Below are 19,422 nucleotides of genomic sequence, written 5' to 3'. Positions count from 1 at the left end.
GACCGATGGTGGTCAAAGCATGAGTGAAGGGGTCGACTTTGAAGGTTGAGCATGCTGTTCATGAACGCATCAATTACTCTGTTTTGCATATTATGCAGCAACGTCGTCGATTTCCAGTCACCGGCATGCAAAGCGAGCCGACTACTCCATTGTTGCCATCAAAATTATCAGAAACTAAGTCTTCAAGTTATCGAGAACATGATAGCAATCCAGTTGAGGAATATTTCTAGCAGATCGAGGCTTAATGTCACTATTCAAAGCAGTTAAGGTTATGCATAGTCGTTCAACCATTTCTGCTGAAGACTTTTGCTGAGTTTTTGATGAGTGATAGATGATGTGTAAAAGTTGATCAGATACAGTGTAACGGTGATACTACTGATGGGAAAGGCATGCGAGTAGTATGTTTCTTTTAAATTCGTTTTGCGTTTCTTGAAAAAGGATATCTATTGCGCAATTTGTGTAGTCGCTTTGTAGCATTTGCTTGGATTTGAGCAACAGTCATTGAATATCCAGGAGAGTTCAGGAAGACGCATTCAAAAGAAGATGAATGTTCAGTTTTTGTAAACAAGATGCACATGAGAGTTTTGCTTCCCTGTCCAATAGTCTGTAACTGGTCAGTTGGCATTTTCTAATAGATAACTCCGCAGCGAATGCCTTCTTCCTTTCAACAGTAGTGAATTTTCGATCCGATAATTGTAAATAAGAGTTAACAGCCTGATCAACCTTATCAACCAACCTGATAATAATAGTTCAACCGTAACATCATTTCGATGCATACCTGCCATGTCTCCCGGAGGAAGCAAGAAAGCTGAGATACTGTCTGGTTGCCCAAGCCTAGACAGGAGCAGTCAAGATGAAAAAGCTTGTTGATTCGAACCATGGACCTTCCGGTCAGTAAGCTCAGCTATTTCAATCCAATGGTCTGCACATGATATGGAGTCCCAATCATTGATCTTCACATTACTGAGGAAACGCTCAATTCATAAAGGTGTTCGGATCTACTTAAGTGTGCCCGGTTGTTGTTCGAATAAATTGTCTCTGGAACGGCTGCTCTCTATGCATTTCCTACAAGGCGGAGCTGAAGCATATTCCACAATGTTGATAGCGAAATACCTAAACGGGACTCCACCCACAAATGGGTAGGCCTTGATGCTTTCCAGAAATCCCTCTGGCGGCCACCGAACCTGCGTCCACTGGAACTGTACCGTTCAGGGTCACATGGACAAGAAGTCCTATGAATCAGTCCCCAGCGAATAGTCCATTCACCTAGCAAATTCGCCCTCAATGGATGGCAAACGAAAGCACTTTTGAAGTTTTCCCATCAAAAAGGCTCGCAGAATGCCGCGACTTGCCTTTGGTCAGCTACCGGTTTCGTCCTGAAGAATGTTGAATCAAAGCTCGTTTGAATCCCACCAACCTCAGTAAATCGTCTTGATTTCCATCCGCTCGACCTAACGCGTAGCAGTGTCGGATCACACCCTGTCTCTGTTCTTCGCACGTTTACAGCACGCCCCAGGCACCACGTGACTGGCCTTTGTTCGCAGTTCGACTGCGGCTGTGACCTGACGCGTTCGTACATCCTTCGTCTGGGTGTGATGTTCACACTCATTTAGGCCAAGGATGTTACCACCATTTCAAGTTTCCGAATGACATCTTGGATGATTCATCGTCGCCCCCGCCTGCTTGCTGATTTCCGTGTCAGGCCGCCCCGCCTTCCATACTGCTTAGCCCACGCTTTCAGCCTACCCACCTATCTCATTCGCTCCCGGCCAAGGTCGCACTGTCACGTGATGGCGTGAAGCACGTGAATTGGCTGGTCTCGACAGCGGTTGCGCACAGCCCTAGTAACCGCGCTGAAACTTGAGTCGATGATGAGACACACTACTGATGACATCTCGTCCTTTGAAGGTAATATCACTAGTATTGTTGTGGCTGCACGCGTGTCAGAGATAGCGTAAAACACCAGACCTCGAAAAGCTGGGATTCCACGACAAATCCCCCAGGTAGGAATTGGGACGTTGATAAGCAAGTCAGTCCTCATCATTAGTAGCTGCACAGACACTGATTCGCGCGCCACAGGTGTCTTTTCAAAAAACACTGTCGCTGGTTAAACGGTCGGTCGTCATTCGTGTTTAAGCACAACACTCACTATTTCTATGATTGAGGCTGCTGCTATGACCGTTTAGAGTCAATTAAGATCGAGCAATCCTTCGCTCAAACAAGTGAATTTTCACTGCACTGAATTGTAGCACTGTGTATGACTAGTCCTTAAGACGTCTCATGAGTTGTTCAGACATGAATGAACTTGAAAAGGTATTTTTGTCAACCAGTAAGTCTTAGTCGCGGTTAATATATCATGACGCGATATCCGATCACGTGAGGGAGGATGCACTCGGTTAATCCTGGAGTCCCCTAACTCTCCCGGAAGCAGGGTGCTTCGGTTAACCGAGATTTAAACCTCTGTGACTTGACTGTACAAAATCTAGATTTTCACGTACACTTCAATTTTCATAATAATCGGTCTCATGGTTTGTGCGCTGTGTGAAGCAATTTCATATCAGCCCTAAATATAGCATGTTCGCCCACAGACCGGTCTGTGTGGTCGGCCGTGTATTACGTTTGCCTTGCCCATCTGAAAATCTTCGAAGGTATGCATGTAGATTGATCAATATCGTAGTTCGCCGATTTGCCAGTGTTACTTTGGCGAGACATCGACAAATCAACTTGTAAGCGCTGCGATGAGTGTGCCCGGTCTAAATTCATTTGCACGTGTGTGCAAATTGTGAACTTTCTATCCCTTGAACTGGTGGTGGCCTCAGCGGATCGACGCATGCTCACTTGTCATCAGCGGACTAAGTACGACACAGTTGTCTTCATAGGTACATTTGAGTGACGGAAATCCAAAACAAATGGTTGATCGGTTATCCGATAGTATTTTGACTACATCCAGGGTTGAAACCATGCTACTGGAATATGGACTCCTTTTGGATGCGTTCAAACTACCCATTGATGACACTTCAAAACAGCTGGATATAGGCTAGGGGCCCTTTTGAAACTGGTCGATTCATTTTCAACTTTCCGGCTGCTCTATTTTGATCAGCTTGGTCAAGTCAAAATGCCCATATGGAGTATGGCCGAGTCGGGAATGTTTGTATTCTTAACGCCTTTCGTCATTGGGAACCTTATCTTGCAAATGCATGCTTAAATCTGAATAATGCGGCTGCAAAACCAGTGTTACCGAATTTTCGGACTCACTTTATTCTCGGAAATTATTCACATCGACCTCGCCAGATGGTACGATTTGTACTGCTGCGATCCTTATGGAGTACTTTACATTTTGCAGCAGTTCAATTATCGACTGTCAGTCTTCCCTTGGTGATGAGATATGATGCTCAAATCAGGCTCAGATTTTGTAGAGTATGACAACACCCATTTCGGGGACGATTCTATATATAGATTATGTATGTTGAGGCAAGGTCACGCAACCTCATCACGAAATTGTTTGCACACAACACTTGCATTTTTACAAGTTGGTGAGTGCAGCTTATTTCTTCCTGGTATTGTACTTGATTTTTTCGTCTACCGTTTACCTACTTTTTCATACACGTTTGTGGACGTTCTCATTATACCCAGGTCCCAGTGATTTCGACAAAATGCAACCAACCGAAATTCAACATGATGGCAATCCATCCCTTCCTATCAGGTGACAGGAGGTAGTTCCGTTCAAACCTGTAGGTGCTTTACTTCGTTCGGCACTTCAACCTCCTGGGCTAGGTAGTCGGTCTTCAGGCGGCCGCATCAATTCGCCATGCATTCTCTCTGATTTCACTTTTTACAACCCTCTCCCTCCAGGAATTAGGGTTGGTCGATCCACATAGCTCCACAATCGTATAGCAACAATTGCTTGAGATTGCATTTTGCGCAGCCACATGATTGACAGGTCTGCGATAAGCGTCCAGTTCTGACTTCTTGGCTGGGTGATAACAACTCAGGAATATCCCGTCGCTTTTGCTTTCTGCAGCTATCAAGCAGCCATACGTTGAAAGGATGCTACTACTGCATCGCTTCATGGCTAACTTCTGTTTAGCTCACGTACGCGTTCACTTATATAGCATATTATGCTTGACTCAGCTAGAATTTTCCGAATTCCAGCTTTGAGCCGGGCCGATGAAAATAAATGCACCTGAAGCTTCTTGTGATTGTTTTTTGAAAAACCTACCAGTGAATAAGGGGGGATATTTGCACTCCCTCCCTATCCCAGCACAGTCGTACTACGTCCCCCCGGGGGGGGGGGAGATGGACCAAGTGGTTAGAGCACGACTTTATTGACCAGACGTCCCGTGATTCGAACCCGACCTCTGCTTCTCGACTTCCTCTGTTTAGGCTTGGGCGACCTGGCAGTATCCCAGCCCTCGTGCCTCCTTTGTGTGGCATGGTTAGTAGGCACCGAAAGGGTGCTACAGGTGAACGATTATTTATTTTATTATTTTACTACGTCCCCCAGCCTTCTATGCCAGCTACTGCGCATGACATTGCACACATAGAAAATCAGTCAACCCGACGTCAGTTTTGGAGTATTTGGCTACTTTAGTGTGCTGGCTTGATTCGTGTGGTAATCGCAGCTGCCCGCGGCCGACGACGAGTTCCGCACAATTCACAGCTTAACATTGCATCTTACGCCAGCTACTTCCGAACAGCTTGTCCCCGTTCTTTTGTCCGAGAAGTGTGATCGTCAGCAGCTGTTGTTCGCACGTGAAACGCATGGCCTCGTTGAATGTTGCATGCACTTTTCACTCGTTGCGTACATGCACCTGACTACTCGGCACAGCACTTTCCTAATAAAGGCACGCAAATACGGTGACCTCGTTCCTGGATGGTTGCGTTTGATGTGAAGGAGAATATTGATGGCTAAATTTGTATTCACTTCTAAACAGGCGGTTATTCGCTTCTTGCTGGAACCCATCATTTTCTCCGAAACAACGGTCAACAACCAGCTAAATGTGGCTAAGGCTTTGATGATATTTTTCGTTGATTAATTCACATCGTAGTGATCCCACTGTTTCCAATATCCGTTGCCTCTTTCTCTATGGACAACTGGTTGTGATTCGGTTGGCAGTCTCATACTCTGAAGCGCCCGGTAGTCGAGTTGTGCACACACACACACCTGTCAAATTCCCTAACTGGGAAACGAGGCCGACAAGGATCAGCGCTTTCTCTTTGAATCTAGTGCTCATTGTGAACAGAAGTGCACTTCATAATTTTTTGAGAAGTCGATTCTATTGTATAAGTGTCCCTTGGTGCTAGTCACAAAACAATGCTTGTTTCTACTTCTGACTCAATACTTCTTGTATCAACTGCGTGTATTGACTTTTTATGTACTTCCAATTCATTTTTTTTGTACATTCGTGTGGTGATTTATTTACACCCACTCCTCGCTACTGGAAACGTCCTCTTCTTGTAGTTTTCCTGAAACAATTTTCACAGGGTTGTTCGAACCCTGTCGTTACCACTTCTCAACCTATGTAGCTAGCTTTTCGACAAGACTTTTCACGTCCCAGCTACTCCGTATCCGTTTCAGTTACCTTTATCTACGTTATTTTAATTGGTGCCTTCTAATTTTGTGGGAATCTCGTCTCTGTCATCTTCCATAGGTCACTTTATGGAAGCAAACTCTTGAAGGGGGATGGATTGCGCTGAGTGAGATTTCGCGCGGCCATGGTGGGCCGGCCAGTCTATTAGGCATGGATGAACCAAGTCAGCTATCCATGCCGCCTGTGGCATCAGGCTAGATTGAAGCCGTTCAAACAGTCAAGACGGTTGTGCCATGCGTGGACTTTCTTTGGATGCTATTCTCTGTTCGCTTACAGACTTGTATTTTTTTGTTTAATTTCTACATGTTGATGGTGAATGAGAAATGTCTTTTTGATGTCTCTGCTTAGCTCTATCCCGTCGTTTTTGCGTTTGCTATCCGTGTGTGGCGCTCAATGTCTAATTCTGCCTTCCAGGTCAGCCTACTGAGAAAAAGCAGTGTGGTTTCTTTTCACCGGCATTCGTGCGTTTTTAAAATAGTGATGACAATTCTAATGAATTATGGAATCTCTAAACTAGAGAAATACGGGGAAGGGTGTATTAGATTACAATTGGGGTCCTCTTCGTGACTGGGAACGTTTTCGCGGGTTCTCCAACGGATTACCTGTCTTTCGATGGATCTTTTTTGCAAGGGTTCATTGTACCAGTTGCTGAACTGTGCGGCTTTGAAACTTTAGGGGAAAATCTATTGGACTATGTTAAGTAAATCACCAGGGCTAGTTGGGACTGACGTTCACTTTATGTGCTTGCAGCTTCACTCTGCCCTCAAAGAGCGTGGACAATTAGACTTGAGTAACACTAAAACAACTAGGTTAACTTGTACAAACGAACAACAGTAGTGCAACCCTTCTGCGTGTGTGCTTTAGTTCAGGGGACACCGTCGCGATCATTTGTGTGCCGACTGCTGTGACTACTGGCGTACAACTTGATGACTGTTAGTGTGTCTGTATGTAAGCGGGTGCTCGAACCCATAGGAACCACTCAAAATCATCCAGCTAGGTCTGTTTGTTCGTTTTGTCATAACTTTAGCTGTGGGTTTGGATGAACCTGATCGCACCCAAATAAGAAACATGCTCATTCCTAGGAACTTTAACTTTTGTGACAAGCTCAAGAAATGGAATCACACCAGTGATGTAAGTAGGCATACCATCCCGCTACAGAGCAGGCGACTTATCTTTGCTAACCAGCTATTTCCGGTATGGACTGTGGACTTCACCTAACATGTCTATAGCATAGAAGCAGAACATGCTTTGCCAGAGGCCTCTGACCTTCACAGTAAAGTTCTGTCACAAAAGCCCTCGAATGACACCTGTGTTCGGTTTTCGTCACAAGAATCTGATGGTAGATGACCTGTGAGAGTGCTACTCTAAACCCAACTTGTGCGATGACTATGCTGTCATGCATACTGATTTATTCGTGTAAACGTCGAGACAATGCTCCTGCCAGCGCATAGAGATCAACGGAAACTCAGGCGTGACCCACAGCCGAAACCGTTGTATCTGGTAGTAGGCGCGCATCGCTTTCGTTCCGTTCGAGAAGTGGTTATTAAAAAGCAGTATTATGGTTTGACTGCACTCCAGGTCCATGGGTTATCGCAGCCAAACGTGAATTGACGAGTACTGGCGGAAAACTTAGTGCTAATAATAGGAAACCCAAGGCTGTGACTAGTCTAACCATATCATATCCATACCCACACTAATCCTTCTCTCTTAGAAGCGCGAATGTTTCCTTCAGGTGATCCGTAACTGTGAGTTGGTGGGCGTTTGCATACTGTCAGATCAAACAAATAACCAGATTTATCGTCGTGCGGGATACATCATCCAGTTTTTATTGGAACTCAGAAGACCTAGAATCGGTTTCACGACCGTTGGCGACGACGGCTTGCTGGTAAAGTAACAGTGCGAGAAGTTGGTCCTGGATACACCCATTGGATCAGTTACCTGGTGGAAGAAAAAGCGATCATTGCGTCTCCGACCGCACTAAGAAGATGCCTGACTCAGAACCTCGTGAAAACCAGTCACCGCTCTCAACATTTCCGATGGTTGTTGTAATAAGGTTGTTGCGCGTTACCGTCCTCCATCTGGGTACCACCGTCTAATGTGGGTTTGTATTAGTTTGGCGAATCATGTATGGCTTTGCCTTTTCTTCAAGAAGAGAATATTCTTAGACGTAATACGCGAAATAATAATAAAAGGCTTAAAAATATCATAAACGAAAGATTCAGCTGGTTTTCAGGTCACTCTCCCGTCAAAACCAGTTCGAGTGTATTTATCGAAGAGTATATATATGCCGTTGAAGGAGCACCAACCTAGCGATGTTTGGCGACATTCGCTCAAAGTACTCTATACTCCAGAATACGTTCTTTATCGGATGCAGTTTCGAGGGTCCGGGAGGGAACAGTTGTGAGATCCATTGGCATGGAAACTGATGGCCCGTAGTTAATAAACCAGCCGGGACAGCTAAACAGGCGAAACCCACATAGTACGATGTGGATGGCCCGCACCACCCATAGGAAAAGTATATGACTGGCTAGTGTTAACAAATGAACTATTAGGTCAGTGCGGCAACGGCCACAAAAATTGACTTCTGGCACCGTTGTAATGCTGACACTCTGGAACGTTTAGAGTGTGAGTGTGGGTTACTTGCAGATCTAAAATAGGAACCAATTACCAGTTAAACTCAATGATGTCCACTTCGGACACACTGGCAGTTTGTACTGTTGATCAAGCGAACCAAGGTCACGTATGCAAAGGTGTGGTTTAATTGTTTTGATGATACTGGTCACGAAGAGTCACTTCTGGCAGCCTGCCAGGCTTCACACACCAAAATATGTCAAAATATTTTGTTCAAACACTATTGTGGAGACAGCTAGGCAGTTGATTTTGGTTTCGAGTGTAAAGGTGACCGACGTTGTCGCGGTGTCAAGCTTGGATCACACTCATAGGGCCTGTTATGGTTAACGATGGTTTGGCCTCTTAACCCTGTCCGGCGGTGGTTTCTGAAAGTCACTTAAGGTCGATGCATTATTAGCTGTTTGATACCCTCAGCCAGCTGACGCAGGTCTGATATACTTTATCCACCCATGAATCACTGTGCCCTCGTTGCTAACCAATAAGTCTGACAAAACTGATACAAACGCCGCTACAGTCGAAGCAGATCCAGCAAGTTCTGTCACCATGTTTGATGGCTCTTAGGGGGCTTTTGTGTCTTGCACGTTTCTGCTCCTCAGGTTTGTCGATCGTTGATTTGGTGAACACTAGCTTGTATCCCCTCCTTGCATTCTGTCGTGCTTTGCGTTTCGGCCGCTCAGTTCGCGAAGTCCTCCGTAACTCAGATTCTTTGTCTCCAATTGTCCACGCAGCAGCTGCTTCGGGTGCTGCTTTCCACCATTCAGCACGCAACTGGTCAGCATAGACTGTCGTTAAGCCGACCGTCTCCATTCCGTCAGAAAGTTTTTGTCTTTCACTCGTCTAGTCCAAGTTCTCAAGTACTATTCATGAAAGCTGTTCAACTATCGATTAGTACGCCGTCATACGGTCAGTTTCAATGCCTTACAGAGGGTTCGAATGAACCGTTGCTTCGTAGGCATATATAAGCTTCGGGTTACACATTGTTTTTTGTTGACTATCGCCAAAGCTGCACTAGCTTTGACATCATGGGATCGCACTTCACGGTAAAAGTCACCTCAGCAAAGTATCCATCCAAGATAGCAGACATCTGTACAGTATTCGACATAAGCTGTTCTTCGATCTGTTAATCAGATCGAAGTTTGTTTGTTGATACGAAAATGGAGTCCATTATCACTCAAACCTTGTGTATTGGCTCCAGCCGTCATTATTTTGCCCATCTGTGGATATCGAATTCCAATGGGAGTGTTGCGCGTTGAAAGCAACAGCACATACTGATAACTACATACTAGTTAAAACGCCTTGTTATCGATTCAAGGATTGAGAAGGAACGGATATGGAGTGAACCGAATAGCTCGGATATTTGAATACAATAAATCGCAAGATCGGGTCAGACCGTCTCCACATCCCTATTCAGGCAGACGACAGCTGTCAATGCTACTATTTCCCGAGTATGGATCATTCATCACTATCAAGTCTCTACCTTATCTCCCCAAAGTAGTTTTCACCTGACACAGTTTTGCCGAAAGGAGTCTGTTGGGTAGATAGCCTCGTTTTATTCAAAGAATGTGAAAAAAATCTCTGGCCAAACACCAACAGTTGCTTGGTTATTGTTCGAGCTGCCAGGGGGTTACTGGGAATACATGTGAACTATGAACTCCTGTCAATCTACCTCTAACAGACCTGTTCCGTAAGTCGTTGAAATTCGATTTGTCGCTCCTAAAGCAGACATTGAAAACTAAAAGTCAATGAAATCGAGATTAAAGAGTATGATGAAACTAGACACTCCTGTGTTCTAGGAGAGAGGAGGATTACTTGTTGCCTCCGAATAACCCCTCACTTCAGCACAGTTGACTTTGTTGGTTTTTCTAGTGGTAATAAGTACTACGTCTACCTAACACCCCCGTTGTAACAGATATCTCTCTGAACTGATCATTTGGCCGCGCATAGCACTCGCAAGCAACCGGTCATTCGTCCCACTACAGTGCGTGCACCTGAATTTCTTACGTTCGTTTGGGAGACAGTACTCGAAAGTGATTTTTCACAAGAACCGGCGGAGAGATGTGTGCACACCAACTTGGCTCGTACACTCACTTTCAGTCGATTTTCAGTACAAACAGTCAGATGGTGCTGTTCTTTTCCGTCGTAGAGCTTGGTTACGGCCCGTCACAGAAAGCACCCCTACCAGATGGAAAATTGTAAACTTATGCTTGAATGTTACACTAGTGTATATGAGTTCGCTCAGTATGGAAATAACGATATCCCGATACAAATCCAAAGATGTTTCAGTGGAACGTTGGCATGTCCCAAGAGGGTGCCTAACCTGTCGAGTGTGAAATAAGTCGTTTCACAACCGTCTGTGATATGTTGACCTGACAATTATACATTTCAAAAAACCGGTTGGACACTTCAAGGTTACCATGAGAAAAGGTTAAACTGCCAGCTCACGCGTTTTCAATCTCTGTTAAGCTCACGGCTGTATCAGAAAGATGGTGCACTATTATCCAGAAAATTGGAAATGAGTTTCGCATCAAGGGTTACAAACAAGATTTGAATGAATTTCCAATCGTGTACCTCGGCATCTTCAACCTTGTCACAATGGGCAGTGTACTTTCAAACCACGAGACTTGGGGCGTATTGAAGTAAGTTTGTTCTGTGCTTCGGTCGATGGCTGTGATCCAGAGATTTCGTATCGAAACTATCGCTTATAATGCACGCGGAATCTTTTGGTGTTCAACCTTGAAGAATACGAGTTGAGTGTCTATGTTCGAATGTCTCACGCCACCTTGGGCCTAGCTACTTTTCTAGGTCATATGTATATTAGAAAAACCAGACGTGCACTTTTCGATCCAAGGGCCATCCCATTCGATCGCACTGCGCAATCGGCCACACTTACGCTGTTTGCCAAAGCAGCGCACGTTGGTCACACTTCCAAACGATATCTTCGACATTTTCAGATGGTTACAATGCTGGACCCCTACACGGGAAGCGCGCGTCACGTTGTTCGCTGCACTTTAAGGCGGCACAATCAGGAAGACACTATAAGATCCCCCAGTTTCTGTAGCATATCTTATCCAGTTACAGAGAAACCGGGAATTGCGGAGACCAGCAGTTGTAATTTTATCAACCATTTTCCTTGCTGCTTCCAGGAAACCGCACTTTGTTGCGCGTTGGCCTGCTAGCCCATTTTTATGATGGGAAACTCCTGACTGGTAATGTGTGGTTGACCATATAGATGACATCTCTAGGAACTTAAAGTTAAACTTCTCATACAAGCAAAGCACAGTATTCTCTCTTTGCGACAAGGACTACTCAAGGGCGTTCGGTATCTCTCACTCCAAGTCGCTATTTGTCTGGAGATTTGGCCAAGAAGAGTGCAAGAAGCTTACAGTACTATAGACGTATTTATTTTACGGTCACCAATATCGAACGCCTCCATAATTGCCAAGTTAGTGTACTATTCTCAAAAATTCTCACTTTTTCAAGTACAGTGAACGCTGTATTATGTTTAGGTTAGGTCCAGTCTGCACAATCACATCAGCTTTCAGCGTCTCATCATCAAGGTGTTTGCACCGGGCTAGCTACTAATAAGCAAACGAAAGATGCGAGAAAAATAGTCCCGTGTATGTCGGAGGGGGTGTAGCATCTGGGCTACCCAAGTGTATACACTGGTGCGGGTCTGTGAAGTCGGAAGAAACTTAATTTCTTATCACCAGAGAAAAAACTAACCATAAACCTCTGTTGATACTGTCAAACACATTTTTGTAGCATTAAGGAAAAAATAACTGAATCACCTTGGTATCGCTGCCCATTGAAGAAGCGATCGAATATACTGAGAATGCAACAGTCGAACGGATAATCGAATGCAACTCCCGATAGTCAAGCTGGAAGCAGTCTTCAGGTGACAGAGTGGTGATTGTTTCATTTGAGAACGCTCTCAAAGAATTTCAGTGGTTTGCCTGTGCAAGTAATAGGTCAGTACTTCAATGAATCTTTCATTGTTACAAGTCTGGTTCTTGCAACTTCCCAAAAGACAGGAGTTTACGGCGGAAAGACACTGGCTCATAAAGGCGGAAACCTGGTAGGCACCCCTCTCCAGTTTTTGGTGGAGGCATCTTGAATAAAGTGCCTTTCTCTGGACACTCAAATCTTTGCTGCATTGCACTGATATTTATGTTTTTTAACTACGTGCTATATTTGACAATGGCCACCATCACCTGCCTCGGTGAGCGGTTGTCAGTTCTGACCCATTTCGCCCAAATGCGTAACCCTTGATCGATTTGCTGAAACATCATCGGTAACTCATAGTACATACAAACAGGCTGAACAAATGAAATGAACTGGACTCAACCAAAACTTGATGCTCGTGTATTGTATCTTGGACTAGAGCAAGGAGGCATTATCCAGCAAGCTGAGTTAGGTGAACGTCACAGCTGGATCTGTTCGCACAGTGGTTGAGATAACATGTCAAAGTGAAGAGCGAATTTGTCCTTCTCAAGAATTGGGCGAATATACGAGCATCGAAGACACTCCGGCTAACTCCTTTTTTCCTTAAAATTGCTTGCACCAAGGCGGATGCTGTGACACTCGCGTGATACTACCTATGATAATTCATCGTGAATGAGAGCCTCTTGTATACAGATGACTACCGTGGAGAGTGCATGATAGTGACTATTCTCAAAAGCATCAAGCCTCCAGGTGGTAGTCCCTTTTTTGTGAGGACTACAGTCTGCTCTACGTCTCTATCAAGCGTGTTCCACGAGTTCCAGGCAGGACGCAAGCACCTCTCAGTTCGTTAACTGGATACTATGGTGTCTCTGTAATGTCTAAATGGTGTGGGTTGTGGTCATTCACTTAGACAGAAAAATTCGCAGTTCAAACTGGGAAGAGTGAACCCTCTTGGAAGCTACACTGGAGTACAAACAAGCCATACGGTTTATTTCTATTTTTTAAAGTGACGATCTCTGGACGCCACCCATTTGTTTTGCGTCCATCTCGCGAAGAGAAGATTGGACTATTGTTGCAGTGGCTCACACAGTCGGTTTCCCAGGCTAATGGCATAATCTACCAGGTATACTATACGTATTGCTAGAAAGTATAGTTATTTTTATGTATATAGCTGTACAACTCCAAGTTGAAACACGCGCCTTTTTGGAACTTCACACGTCCTGTCAGAAGTTCATTGTATGATAACGTGCATCTACTGGCGATACTCGAATCAAAACACAATGTCTTATCACACGTGCCCGAGTCTGTAGACGGATGAAATAATCATGTGATTCCACATGAGGGTGCCTTTATTTGCACGTGTGCATTGGCACTCTCATTTCTTGTCGAGAATCCCTGAGTTCACAGGACCGATAGAATCTAATGGGTCATATTACTTCGCATGCCCAACCTCTTCATCCATCTGTCGTTACATTAGCCGGCCCGGAGATTTCACGTGCCGATCGATGCCGGAGTGCAGTTATCAGAAGTCCAGATGACGGCTTGTCTACTCGCACATGAACTAACGTCTACCCATCCGCATAAGTGCCGAGATCTCTGTTGCTCCAGTCAAAGGACACTTAATACCCGTCCGCTAGGTACTGCACTTCCAGGTGGTGAGCTTTTTGCTCCAGTCATTTGCTCTTTGAAGTAAACTTGTGGAGGCGTGGGCCCTTAGTGTGAAATAACCTGTCACGATGTTGTCTTTTGGGAAGCCTTGTGCGAACAGACCATTGACTAAACCCGAATCATTCATCAAACCTATCTACACGGTTCGCCAAAACATGCACACCGTTAGAAGGCACACTAAAATGGGTTGCAATTTTCTATAGGACTTAGAGTATACATCTGGTCGTTCAGTTTATTTAACCGTCTAAATGCCGCGCCAGACAGCCTGATTTTGAAATTTCAGGTCTTGAAACACTTCGTACTATTCGATAGGTCGTTCCAACTCAGGTAACTGCGTTCTGACTACAAAAGCGGCAAGATTATCTATCAGTGACCGAACTAAGGGATCGAGGTATTTCTCGACCAGACCTGGTAACACCGCATTGAAACCGCAAGTCCAGTTACGAGGCCAGATTTGTTAACAAAGCTCGAGATGCATGCGATATCCAAACCACGGATACAAAATGTGATTAGCTAGACTTCGGTGATTAAACGTAAGCAGACTGTGCAACATTATTTGAGATGGCTGTTTCACCATGGAGGACCTGGATATTCCAATGTCGATGACAATGGAAAATGAAAGGTCACGGAAACTATATTTCCTGGATGTGGTAAAAGGCCTTGCTTCATAATCTGTAGAACGGTCAGTGGCATGGGATATTCCTGAGACGAACTCCTGGGAACCTTACGTCCCGTCTGCAGATTTATGTGAGATTCAGGAGTACAAAACACTACATATATACTACTATAATGACACCATATTAAAAACTGCAAATTTTCAGGGAACTAACATCTCCAAGATAATAGGAGGTTGTAGAAGTCTATGTGCGGCAACTCATTGTGATCCAATCTGTCAAGCAAACCACTACAATTCATTAAGCTGAAATCACAGTGCGAGTGGGAATCTAGGGTTGTTTGAGTTTAGAAATTGATTATTTATTTCGCTATCATTAGAAAATCTTGTCGCATGGCTCTCGGTCTGCATTAGAGCTCAACGAACCATGTAACCTAATCACATGGCCTGCATCACAACTGAAACGTCACCCAGCAATAAGTCTAACTGTTTCTTCCAAACTTTTCTGAGGCAATGACTTCCCAACGATCTCCAAGAGTTTTTCAGTTGATTGAACCCATCAGTTTGTCATTCCTACCTTGATGGTGACTTGCAAATAGTTGTATTTCTCGTATTAGTCTCAATAACTTGTCCTGTTTAGCCAAATCAAGTTTTTTTGCATCATTTGAACAGGAACTGGGCCAACTTTCTTTAATTCACGTGCAATATGTGCGGTTATTTACTAGGTGGAGCACCACATGTTTGCAATGAAAAAACCAACAGTTTGGCCTACACACTACCTGTAGTGGGGATGCGACCATAGGGTGAAATGACCAACTGATTTCCACTCAAGACCAGAGTCCATTTGGTCACTTGACCTCTGTGGCTCAGGCCGCATCAGTCGGAATGTCGGAGAACACGTGCTAGCGATCTGATCGGTACCGGTAGTCATACTAGGCCCCTAAGATGCCAGCCAGAGCTAAACACCAGCAAGCTGATCTCAGCAGTGATCTGAGGCAAACAAGCACCGGAAACTAATTAACCCCAAATACTCGGATCCGCCAAGGCATTCGTTCGCTTATCTCGGACGTGTGAACCTTAGCAGTGGATTACGAGTGAGTAAAACACGACCGGATTTGAAAGGCTTTCTTGTGACAGGTCTCTGCCTCTTCGGCTCCAAAAGGAAGATACAAACTGTCTACCATGCTCCTTTGCGGACAGCCAGAATGTTACCCTCGGGACTGGTAAAAATTTGTATCTGCTTGGCATGAGGTCCTAGTCCTCCAAAATGTAGGATAAATCGTATCACACAGAAGAATGATAACAAATATTTGACAGTGTCCGCATTGACTTATTGTTATATCAGGTTAATGGATCCAACCGTAGCATCCGTGGAAGGTAAATGAAGCAATGTTGCACTGTGGGTCTTCTGGTGGACCGAGCAGGGAGTGTTTTGAGTCAGTGTGAGAATAAATGCCTACATATGTGGGGCGAAACGCAATGTTAACTGATAGATTCTACTAGATAGAGAGATTCCACCACTCGGCATACGCCACAAAGGATGCCTGCCGCACGATAACGCATTCGTTCCACTAAGTTTTTTCTTCCTTATAAAAGACTGACATGTGCTTACCAGACAGCTTCACGCGAGGGGATGTATTCTTCCCGGTGGTGACACTGTACAGGAAATTTATCAGGTAATATATCCAACATAACACATCAGAAACATGAAAATGGCATTAAGAGACTTCGGTAGAAAACGAAGAGGAACTTGGGCTGTGAAGTTCGATTGAGACAGTAAAATACCATGTCGGATGTTTGGTGTGACAAGGTTATTGCGGGCCTCTATCGAAGGGATCAAGCACACTGCCCAATCCGCTGTCATGCAGACATGCAGCTCACATTTCTGCACATCCGATCAGTTGACTCGGGTTCATCGATTACTGTCGCATAGTCACCTAATAACTCGGTGACTGATGCCAACCCATTTGAAGGCATTGTGGTCGTAATGGTAATCTGATTTCTTTACTTCCAGTGCTGCTTTGACATTCCAACTGGTCCGCCCTAGTCTGCGCATGTCCCTGCGTGACCTATGCAGCGATTTCTGTCGAAATTTTAAACATTGAAAACCTTTACAGTCAACCACTTCTTTCATTGACTTAGGTTTACTTCCTATATAGTCCTCCGACAAGCCTGGTTTAGAGTGGAAGTCAGGTAGAAGAGTAACAACAGCAGTCGGGCTGCTTCTACACCCGCATTCATTCTGTGGACTGATTACGACAAAGCGCTTCAGTGTTGACAGCAATGAAGTTATATCTGAACGCCATCCCTATTGATCGGTTATAATACACGACCAGACCCGCATCGTTTTGCCACACATAGTTCGGACAATGAGTCGCACTCCGCCTCACACGACAACTGAGCCTTGTGTGTGTTCTAGTTATCATTTTGGATTGGCAGGCTCAATTTACCCAGAAACCTTTTCTCCGCATCCACCTCCAGGAGGTTTCCTTAAATTACCTGGTCATGGGTTGAGGATGAGGAAGATGGCGAATTTGTTTGATGTAATTAACAGCATTTGAGTTCGTAAATTCGAAGTTGGTTATTGCTTGACTCTAACGCGGCTGTACAAACTACGCAGACGGAAAAACCATCTGCCCACTATCCTTCGTGAATTTATGATTGCTGCATTATTTATTTGTCTGTGTACAGTCTCCTCGAATCTTGGACGAATGCTTTCGCGGTAACACCAAAGTAAATCCTTGGAGTTATCTGTGGAACTCAGTTGCGCACTTAAAGGTAGCATTCAGGAAACAAGGAATCGAAGTATGGAAATACAACAATGTAAACAATCTTCGATGTGCACTTAAGTGGACCTTCAAATAAATCTATTCAAGGGGCAAAAGCCTTTACTGGTTGGTGGTGAATTTCCAAATAAATGTAGCCCACTCGGGGTTTCCTCGGAACTTGTTTACGAAAACCTCTTTAAAACAACAATTGTTCAGTCGCTTTTAATCATTTCCACCTCGATTGAATCAACAATACTCTTTTTGTTAGCTTTTTGTATCCTCAGGATGTTTCCCATAGAAGGGTTCCCGACTCAATAAAACTATTTTTCAGGCATGTTACTCTGTTAAAAGGCTATTGTAATGATTCTTTCTTTTTTCATCCTGACAACAATGTCAAGTAAAGCTCAGTCGCCATAGACAACGGTGAGAAATAGAGAGACAGAAAATAAAGGGTGCCCAAATTTGCTATCCACGATACCGCTCAACTGACTCGGTTTGTATACAGTGCAAAACCGCCTACGCTATCACAGCGGTTGTCAAACCAGTTGTAAGTAGGTGACCGTTGCACTGCCAACCAACAACGACGGGTTGTTGACCTCGTAAGTGGGATGGAATTTAAAGTCCAAACACTTCAAGGTGAAGAACTTTGGACTTTGGAAGTTTAACAGCAGAGGACCTGCTCCCCAGTATTTACATCAGGAGAATGTACTTCCAACTTAAACAGTACACAACATCAAGAACATTCACACATCATTCCGCCTTGGCCTGCTGCAAGGCTTTGCATTTGGAGTTCCTAAGCTTAGATCACTGGTGATTACCATACCGTCGGTTTTTTGTATACAGTGCCCTCAAGTCTCAGGCCGATGATTACGTCATGGAAATAAAGTAACTCCTAGGGGCAGTTTGCGAAAAGAATAGATGAATTCTCGTTCTAGGCTCACACGTATGCATGATTTCTGTAAATGTAAGCTGGATGGAGTTCCCCGCATTCCGTACAACACTGGTATTCTTCAGCGCAGGGCGCGTAGCACAGGCTATCTCAAGATGTCATTGACGAGGTGTCTGAAAAATTTCTTCCGGTTTTTGGATTGAAATAGCACGGGAGGACTGCCGAAAACTGACAAACTGCTCACTACGGACTACTCTCTGTCTGCACCAATTAAGCGCAGCTCCCTAGAAGTCATGACAATCAATACCCAACTCGAGCAGCTATCTCATCTACTTGCGATCAAAATGCCTTTTAGATTTTTTATTGATGCCACAACCTCTGGAGACTGTGCCTACCGGATTAGCCTCAAACGATACGTTACCAGTAGTGGACTGTCTGTGGATTTTATACAGTCTTCCTACACCGCTTGAATTGCGTTCAGATATTAAAGAAATACATCAGTACCCAACGACCTAGAAAAATGATAATATTCGAGGACCACGAAGTATGTGAAATACAGAGCACGATCAGTCGTTAGCGTCTATATCCAGAGACGCTGAAAAATAGTTTCCACAAGGAAAACGGTTTCTTATTCAACGACACTGGTGAGTCATTATGGTAAGCAGTCCACACACAGAGCTCAAAATATCTGTAAGTTATCTTCTGGCTGACTGTGCCGCAACTTTCTCCCAATAAGCAGGTTGATTAGCTAACCTTTCTCATAGATATTTGAATTATCCAATTACTTTCACAGTTTCAGAGGCACTGTCAGCCATCTTTCCAAACTGGAAGTTCATTGCTGTGATTTTCATCGTGTGAATCTAGCAGCACGGCTGAGCAATACTCTATGTGTGGTCGGATGTGAAATAAATGACGTCTAAAATTAGCATATGTCGGTTTTGCTTGGATGCTCTGTAAAACCCGCCTACGCTATCGCCATGGTTGCCAAAACAGTAGTGCGGATGAGACGGTCGTCTCGTCGACTGGCAGGTGAACCGTTAGTTGGCCTCTTAAATGTGATGAGGGTTAGAGTTCCAAAACTTCGAAGTGAACCTCGAAATCCAAATTATGAGCGGTACGAAATGAAATATGTGATGATAAGCACTCATTTGCTTGGTCTTCTGTTGTGCTACTAAGTGAATTCCACCTTCTTCTGTTCTGTATTTTCATATTGAACGTTAACGTTTCCTGTGCACAGCACTTTCTACTCACTATTTGTTTTTTTAATTTCTCGCTCCATAAAGGAGAGAAAACCAATAGTCATGCGTACTTTCGTATATA

At 44.4% G+C, this 19,422-nt stretch overlaps 1 protein-coding gene across 1 annotated transcript in view; it reads left to right on the top strand.

Annotated features, from left to right (window-relative positions):
* T265_13041 (hypothetical protein) overlaps window positions 1-5,789 on the top strand; it is a gene marked incomplete at both ends in the record, with an annotated part of 39,079 nt that extends 33,290 nt beyond the window's left edge. The window contains one exon of the mRNA XM_009166885.1: window positions 5,652-5,789. Within this exon, the coding sequence (XP_009165149.1) occupies window positions 5,652-5,789 (138 nt within the window). The remainder of the gene's footprint in view (window positions 1-5,651) is intronic.
* Between the last annotated feature and the right edge of the window lie 13,633 nt (window positions 5,790-19,422).

This window comes from Opisthorchis viverrini, assembly GCF_000715545.1.
Source record: "Opisthorchis viverrini unplaced genomic scaffold opera_v5_31, whole genome shotgun sequence".
Lineage (NCBI taxonomy): Eukaryota > Metazoa > Platyhelminthes > Trematoda > Opisthorchiida > Opisthorchiidae > Opisthorchis > Opisthorchis viverrini.
Note: the sequence above shows the minus strand (reverse complement) of the source record. Positions and strands in the feature narration are given on the sequence as shown.